General features: G+C 31.9%; 1 protein-coding gene across 1 annotated transcript; it reads right to left on the minus strand.

The window, feature by feature from the left end:
- Window positions 1-951: 951 nt before the first annotated feature.
- LOC126811377 (COP9 signalosome complex subunit 4) lies at window positions 952-9,515 on the minus strand. Its single transcript, XM_050536948.1, has 11 exons — window positions 9,364-9,515; window positions 8,059-8,138; window positions 7,132-7,283; window positions 6,749-6,852; window positions 5,685-5,838; window positions 5,256-5,406; window positions 4,294-4,378; window positions 3,616-3,701; window positions 3,292-3,407; window positions 2,646-2,730; window positions 952-1,860 (listed from the first exon to the last, which is right to left on the minus strand). Exons 1-11 carry the CDS (start codon window positions 9,471-9,473, stop codon window positions 1,730-1,732), a joined length of 1,254 nt encoding a protein of 417 aa, XP_050392905.1. The 5' UTR covers window positions 9,474-9,515; the 3' UTR covers window positions 952-1,729.
- Between the last annotated feature and the right edge of the window lie 70 nt (window positions 9,516-9,585).

The following is a 9,585-nucleotide window of genomic DNA, read 5'->3' on the forward strand; positions in this document are numbered from 1 at the left end:
TGGAAAGGGCAAATAACTCCTGTAAAGAAACGGGTTTGCTTCCCCTTAATCATAAACTTTCTAGAATTTGAACACCACCCATTACAAGTTTCTGTCATATACCAATTAAAATATATCTATCATAACTGATCAGCATTGTAGAATGGCTTCATATTCACAGAGGGGTTTTAAGTCTAATGTGAGAGAAATAGGTTTCATATTGGCCCAACACAAACTTTCACAACTAAGAAATGGTATAGTTTTATTTCAGTAATTTCTTTGCGCATAATGTTCTTTAGAATTCGGAGAAAATTGGAGAAACCCACCTAGTCAGATAGTTGATCCACTTCATAAATCATGGGTTGAATCCACAAGACTTGTTATTAGATCTATGTTGCACTGTTATACCTAAGCCACCCAATCATTCATCTGTATGATTAGTCTGGACATGAAATGGGGTTTAATGTCCTACTTTTCTGCATAATGAAGACAGGCACACTACATGCAGTGTGCTATGAGGGAAATTTTGCCTGAAAAGTGTCGTTTCCAGCTGTTACGGGTTAATTTTCTGTACATCTAGGTACATGTGAGCTCAGTTATTCTCCCATCCTAATGACTAGTCACTATTCCTTGTCACGTCTTACATACTGCACCACTGACAAGATGAAACGACGCTGAAAGATTCTGAGGAATGTACTCGACCAAGAGATTAACCAGGAGTATGTGTTTGTTAAGGCAATGCATATTTCTTGTAGCAAGGGCAACACTAATTAATTTAGTTTTGACATCATAGAAGCATTCTTAGATGAAATTTCAAAGAAAAGAATTTGGTTAAATAAATAATAGTATCACTTTAATTGAAATAGCCTGGGAAAGAAATCTTCTCTTAAATATCTGTCTGTTCTTATGCAGTAGCAAATAAATGATGACTAAATGGGATCTAGTTATCAATAATTACAAAATATCAGTGAAGAAGTTTTTATATTTTAATGCAAATAAACATATATTTGATAATTATACACATGTATAATGAAACAAAATAATATATAGTATACAAATAGCTCAAAGATTTAGCACTTTTCTTGCCAATCTCGTATTTCCTTGTGGATAAATAGGAATTCTATCTTTTGATTTATATCCACTCTTCTCTATATGATAGACACAAAACATTTCAATTTTAATCAAGCAATAAGTTATAGTGTACTGAAGATTGTTAAGGAAAGGCCACACAATTTGACTTTGGAACACATATTAAAATCTTTCTATCTTATTGGGAAAAAACAATATAAAAACTTGGTAGCTCTCCCAAACTTTCAGCTATAAATTATCAAGCTTTGAAATTAGGAAGTAAACAAGCAACAGTAAGACTGATGTACCAAAAATGACACTCATTAATTACTTGCACATTTATCTTTTTACAAAACATCGAACAATCAGATTGTTTACCACCCTGCTTAATCTGAGTAGAAAATGTTCATTATCGAGGTTAATTAAGATATTGATATAATAACATTAGACACATTTCATCCTAAAGGCAGGGACAATAAAACTTGCAGAAATGGGGATATTTAAAAAGATTTTGAAGAATGAAATATCAAACTGCTTCGGCCTATTTATTCTGGAAAAGTAAACTAAATTCATTGGATGAAAAAACATTCACTAAGGATCCAAATATCTTCCATGCCTTAACATGTGTGTTTTGGAAATATCTTTTATATCTATTTGCTGTACATGAATAGCTAAGATATATCTAGGACAGTTGATTTTCCATGGCTTTACTCATCCATTCAGGAGCTGTTGTTGATATTTTTTCCATAATATTATTAACTTGAAAACATAAACTTTGAATCTGTTTATCCCATGTTGGTAATGTTTCTGGGGCTGGAAAAAAGAAGACATCTTTATCAATAATCAAAACATAAGATGTTTTACAGAAAGGCATGCTTCACAAATGCAACACAATTTAGAGATCTATTGGACTATGTTTCAACTTCAAACCTATGATAGATGATATGACAGGTTTTCAAAAATTGCATTAGCTATAAACACTTGACTAACACTACTTTATAATTCTAAATGACTTGAGTTTCTTTAAAGGACAAATGTGGACACAAATGCATTTACATGATGGACTACATCTTCGATAATAAATTCCAACTCTTTAAAAATCTTACAGTTATCACTATAAAAGTTAAAAACTAAATAATGTAAAGGGAATATACTGAAAATGTCAGTCAAATTACTCCATTCTGAACCAAGATATTAGCGATTGAATTTTAGGCCTGGCCTCGATCATCATTAATAAAGTTGGTATTATTAGAAAACATAGTCTCGATTATCCATTTTCGGATTTAATCATCAATGTGCGTTAAGCAGCAGATTGGATTCAAATCCAAGGAAAACCTAACACATACGATGGCATCGAGAGTTGATTACGGTCTTTTCATTTTAATAATAAAATGTCTAATTAATAGTTATATAACATTTCAGGCCGAAAGAAAGACCTGCAATAGGGAGATTTAGCTCTTGAATAATGTGTATTTAAATTCTAGATTTTAGTTCATTAATATCAAAATAAATTTCTATTTCAAGTTATCTCTGGATCAGATTAAATTGATTGTTCTTAATAGATAAAATGTACTGTTTGTACATTTCTCAAAACTTACATTCAAAATGAACAACAGAATCAATCTGATCAATATAACCATTCATTCGTCCTTCTGTTATCATCTGTGAAGCTATCTTCTCTGCCTATAAAATGGAAATTTTGATTTGCAGCATTAAGCAACAGACATGCATATATTTAATTAAATATCAGAACAAAGAAAAGTTATACTTTTAACTGAAGACTATATTATACAACACAATGGTATCAAAAATCTCTTCAAATCCATTGACTTAAAAAAAAGAAATTTCTCTGTTATCAAGTACATGTACTGTTGAAGTATTGTTAGTCCTGTTTAACTTGTCTTTTGCATCTTAAACATATAGTTCAGTATAAATCTTTATTTGCTTCTATAAACCTTGTCATGCGACAGTTGTTGTAATGTAACGAATACTATGTAGTCTCTTACTGTATATAAACTTTAATAATAAATCTTATAATTGGGTAGCTAATTATCTCGTTATATTAGATTTATTTACATCCATTATTTCATGTCAATTCTATATACTGATTTCTGATGGACATTATGAGCAAAGAATTTAACCAATTGACTTGTATTAAGATTGTGTAATATCAAAAAGATTAGATACTTTTGATGATGCAATTGACATGAATGCAGATTGTGTAATAATAAAAACATTAGATACCTTTGATGGTGCAATTTCTAACAATGATCCTAATTCATCAAATGATATATTGATATAGAGTTTACTAGCTGACAGTAAATTATGTTCAATCACAGCCCTGTCCAAAATTGTTGATCCTGAAAAATAAAAGCACACTGTACTATAATGTTAAAATTTAGATGCACAATTTTCATATCCTTTCTGAGTAGATAAATTTGAGCATTCATTTTTAAAAGACAATATAAGTTTATTCATTATTTTTTATGAAAACAAGATCAACTGCCCCACATTCAAGTCCAACATGTAGAATTTTAATATATAAATATTATTATAATCGACGTGTACCATCTGCTGTCACTGCTTTCTGGTGATCTTGTAAAAGTGCAGAAAATTCTTTTAAATCATTTCCTCTAATAATTCTATCTAAATACCTGCAAAAATAGAATGATCACCTTGTTAATCAAAAATATGAAAATTCCAATTATCAATGTAACAGCAAACAAAAAAAAAAAATATTCTGGTTCTCAGACAATCCATAAAAAAAAATCGGATGCAAGAGGGAGGTTTTAATTTTTGTTTTTTTATTTTGTCATAGGATTAAGTCACTACGGGGCTAAATGAATTCTCACAACACATTTCAAGGCAGTACATTTATTTCATCATGTCATTCAAAGGAATGTTATGATTATCCAGTATCATTATTTTATGTTTGTCAGTAACATTTATCAGGGTCAAGCAGTCCTTTTTAAGTGATGTGTGAGCATCAGAGAACCAGAGAACGAGGACTACAGTCAAAGAGATTGTGAAAGGGGTTTGTTTTTGAACAGAACATGATCCTAATTTGAAATATTTACCAACGAATGTTACCTGGGGAAGCAAATTGTTCTATCTTGTGAGGTGAGGATATACTGGCTGTATTAAATATTATGAAAACCAATGAATTCCAAACTAGTGTATGCAGAACAATGTTGGATTAGACACTATTACCACATAGAAAGAAAGTAGTGAAATACTTTAACTTACATTTTTTCAAGTATATTGAATGCTTGTAACTGTTGACATCTTTCATCTTTAAATAATGTAGCCAGCATTCTTGATCTTTGTTGACCTGTAATATAAATAGTTATATGAATATCAATTATAAAATAGGAACATGACTGTTTTGGCAGGATACGGTATAATTTATACTGATTTTAAATATTGGATTAAGATATGATTCTATGTTCATAAACCTAGAGATAAATGAGTCAATCACAATTCAGATTTACTTGTGTGTGTATGTGCTAATGAAGACTGACATCTGCCTTGCTGTGTGCTATGACGGAAATTTTGCCCGACAGTGGCACTATGGCCTACTCTTATTTCGAATTATTTTTATCAAAGTGTCCTTTTACATGCACACAAAACATGTACATAGGACCTCAGTTTTTCATACCATCTGAATGACTAGATGCTGTTCCTTACAAGCTCCTCTGTCATGCAAGAGAAAATCAGTAAGCCCACCCCCTTTAGTAAATAGAAGGTTAACCAGCATTTTAATTACTTTAATTTAACGAAAGAAGGGTAAAACGGTTATCGAGTTGTTTTTCAGTCATTAACTGGCAAGTGCATGAAACAAAAAGGCCTAAACTCAATAACAAGTAATATGAACTTTAGAAATAAGTTAGGATTGATGGATTTGAATAACATCTGATCAATTAATAAAATGCCATTTAAACAACTTAGCTTGGGACAACTTAAACCATTCACGAAAATCAACATATGACCATAATAGCCCCAGTAATTGTAATCCATTGCACTGTGTCCTGTGTATATCCTTAACTAATCTATTATTGAATACATGATTGCCCTGGATTATTTCTGAGTACTTAAGAAAATCAAAAAAGGCATTTCAAACAATGTGCTTATAAAGGACATCTAGTTTTAAAATCATAGTTTTTAAAGTCATCATATATTCAATCAAATACTGTTTTATTAATACTAACCTGCAGAAGCTAATACAGTACACATGAGAGCATTTACTAAAGCTGTCATTCTTTCTTCATCAGCTACAATAGCTTTATATGATAATTCATTGTAACGTTGGGCAGCTTCTATAAACTTGCGTCTATAGTCCAATACTCGAGCATAACAAGCCTATTATAGACAGAAATATACATAATCAAAAATTATATTTTATTCTTGTCCTCAGTTTCCATGGAAGTTTTAAGTTTACATGACGTTTTAGTTTATGGCAAGTCATGTAAAAGAGTGAACTAAAATCATTTACAAAGTGAACTAGACAGGCATTCATTTTTATATAATTTAGTCTTAAGTTTTTTGATTCCAGACATATCATTTTACATCAGATTTCAAGGAAATACATCCCATATGAGCTGTAATAACAGTGTTGTGTTTATACTGAAAAAACAAACCTTATAATGTATCTGTAATTCTTCATTCTGTGAATCTGCCTGTAATAATGATGCTCTGTTAATAAAAGCTTCTGCTAATACAGGATCATCATCTTCTAGATATAACCTAGCTATTTTTAAATATGTCTGTAGTTTATAGTCTGTGGTATATTGTCTAAAAATATAAGAAAGTATATTCAAATAAAAACTCAATTCCAGTTTTCAAGATTCATAATAGATTTAGGCTTCTGATGTACCTTAGAGCTATTTTAAGGTTCTCTTCAAAGAGCTTCCTGAGTTTTGTTCTACTTGGCATGCCTAGCCACGGTGGCTCAATAAGAATTGTGCTGGCACAATAACCAGGCTTTTCAGGTATCAATCAAGGCCCCAGTTTCATAAAACATTCTCAGAATTCACTCAAAATTGTTTGCCTTAATTTAGCTAAAATAGAGCCCTTTATAAAACTTTTGTTGTTTAATGTATCAAATACATCAATAAGAAACTGTGCAAATTTTTGTGTTTCTGGATCAAAGGTATTTCTCATAAACAGAAATGGAAATTTGATTAAATTCTTAACTTAACTCTGTGAATGCTTTGTGAAACCGGGGCCAGATGTTTGCCAAGAAAGATATTTTTCAGCCTGGCATCCCCTTGCCAGTGGTACAGCAAAGGCCCGGACAGGGAAAAGTGTGTAGTCATTTGGTTAGTACAAAAAAACTAGGTCCAATTAATTTGTGCTAACTGGAAGAACCCATGACAGTTGGAATTCATTAAAGAGTAGGTCGAAATGTTTCTGTCTCGGCAAAATTTCCCTAAAATTTCATTTCTACTAAACACTTGTAATGTATCTATCTATCTTTATTTAACAAATAGATCTTTCATGCTCATGTAATATCTTCCAATCATAGGCTTGAATTGTAATATTATGTCAGTATGCTTCATGTTTTAATTTAGTTCAATATTATTTAAAATAATAAGCTTATTCATTTTGAAGCTCTACAAATTTTCAAAGGACAAATCTATTTTTTCATTGTTCCATATTCTCCGCTAAAATCATATGTACATTATGTAAAAGAAATACATACTTCTGACCAGTTTCCAATGGAATACCAACAAGAACATTTGCAGCATCCTTCCATGATTGTTCGTGTTCATAGATATCTGCTAGATGTTGGCGAATTGCTGCAACCTAAAAACAGAATTTTACACAATATAATATAGATATTATAGACATTGAAGTTCTTAATGACATCATCTCAGAAATTATATCACAGAAAATCAAACTTAATGTTTCAAGTAATTACATGAAGTTGCTGATGTGATACATAATGCCTTATCTGTATAGAACAGATTAACCATTTTGAAAAATGAGATGAGAAACACAACACACCAGTCCTTCATAAATTAAAAATGCTAGAAAACATTTTCTTGTGATTTAGATGTGTACAGCTACAGCTAATAGAATTACCTGCTCCTCAAAAGATATAACTCTAGAATGAATCTTCTCTAAGGTATAATGTGATACTTGTTTGGCTATATTATCTGGTAGCTTGGTCAACTGTGTTGTAAATTCTGATAAAATCTGTCTTGAAATAACCAGGCTAACATTTTCATTTACCACTAAAACAGTATAAAAAATACTTGGATAAGTTATGTGTATACTATCTCATTATAAATGTATATAAATCTGGGGCGGATCCAGGAAATTTTGCAGGAGGGGGTTTGCCAGGCTCCTGTTATGGAAATTTGACAGTTGACAATGCATGATGCCATCATCGTCTCTAAATTACATATACACATTGAGCTATTTAAAGAGATAAATCCAACACCCTGCTTGATGTCAATTTTTATAATGAATTGATACAATCACATTATGATTCAATTTCACTGATGCAAAGCATTAATTGTGACACCACACATGTCTATATCATTATTTCGCGCTTTGAATGCCAATCCCATCCCACCAACTGATGATAAAGGATGAAGCACATGACCGTTACACTTTTCTCATAAAGTGTTGTTTTACATTTTTTTTTTTATGTAGCCGAGCAGGTTAGGGTTTGGAGTAGTTTGGACCCCTCCTCTGGATCCGCTCCTGTAAATATTCTTTTGAAAAATGAACATACATCACAATCCTAAAACCTTGATAGGTAATCACTAATACACGATGTAATGGCAGGATGATCGCACCACAACAACTCAAAGTTAATGTATAAGTAATCAAGATAAATGGGACAAAAAAGACATTGTGTAAGCCATACAAGATCTTTATAACAAAGAAATGGAACCATTTCTAAAACTGAAGTCCTGCAAATTATTTTTTTTACTTAATTTTTACTTAATTTTTAAATGAAGAAACAACTAAAATTGTTTAGATACAAGTTAAACTACTTACAAGCCTCTACAAACACTTGCAAACATGGTATTAATTCTTCTTTTGAACCTTTCAATATTGTATCCAGAATGGCTTTATATCTAGAATGAAAACAAATAGAATTAAACTGTGTGATTTTATAATATATATTTGGACTAAAAACATATTCAAGCTGACCTATCTATCGAAAGTTTGCTTCAAATCTCTCTCAATACATTTTAATCAGAAATTTTTTTATTTTTTATCAATCATGTTACTTGATTAATCAGCTACAATTGGTAGCTGTGGCTGGAGGCAAGATGGAAGACATAAATAGTGGAACAATTCCTATTCTGGACTGTGCATTTATCTCATGTGCCTCAAAAAGTTTCCGTCTTCAATGACTTCATTAGCAGCCCAGTCCATTTCATTTCCTTTGCCCCGAGTTATTAGATTCGCAACATGACATTGCCTACCAATTCCTAGTTCCTTTAGAAACGGTCTCTGATCGGACACTGTCCTTTGTCCTAGCTGACCATTCCTGTCCTTTCCTTTAAAGCTGCAATATGAAAATATTTTTCACCATGATTCGTGTTTTTTCGCCAAAAGGAATCATTTCATGCCACATCTGACACAAACTTAAAATAATTCAAGTAAAATTTTGTGATTCAGCCACAAACCCAGCCCATCGCTTCCCTTATAAGACAGCTGGTTACTACGCATTTTTACTATTAAAGCCGTATATGGAAAGTGATGTATGATCATGTGAGGTGAAGTATACATGCTATTTCTGGATGGACAGACATTTTAAGTTGGGTAGGAAGTGGTTTATGTTATTGTTAAGCTATGTGCAGTACAATTTGGGGTCAGTTTATGTGGAAATTAAGGGAGCTATAAGCAAGTAACTTTTTTGTAGTCATTTGACTAAAACACTTGCTCAAAGGAACTGCTTAGAACAACCCACGACTGTGGCTGGAGTAAGACAGAAGACATCTGTAGTGGAACCATTTAATCTTGGGGTAGAGCAGTATTTTCATATCCGATATCGCAGCTTAAAGGGACGAACAGCAACAGTCAGAGAACAGTGTCCGATCAGAGACTGTTCCTAAAGGGAATGTATGACAACCCATGCCAAAGACCACTCTGCTCAAGACCTTCATGATGTCGAAATTGTCTTTCAATAATATTGACTGAATGTCAATAAAAATCAAGTTTCATTTATTTAGCCTAATTCCTATTATTTATGTCCTGACAACGGTGCTAAAACGAGAAATTAATAGCTAATGTACATATAAACGCGTAAAATGTATTGAACGATATATTCCAAGTGATGAAAAGTTATTTTACTTTTCAGTGACATCTTTGTGAGATCCTCCGGAGTGAGAAAGTCCAGCGAGCTGTGAAAGTTGATTTTTTACGGAGGCCGCCATTGTTGCCGTATTTATAATCTGCTGCATGATAATATTGATACAAAGCTATATTAAAATTCAATTGCACAACTGTTGGTGCTACAAAATCACAAAAGTCAATATTTGTGTTATTTCAATAACTTTTTCTTTTTTTAGTCAT

Source organism: Patella vulgata, chromosome 2 (assembly GCF_932274485.2).
Source record: "Patella vulgata chromosome 2, xgPatVulg1.2, whole genome shotgun sequence".
NCBI lineage: Eukaryota > Metazoa > Mollusca > Gastropoda > Patellidae > Patella > Patella vulgata.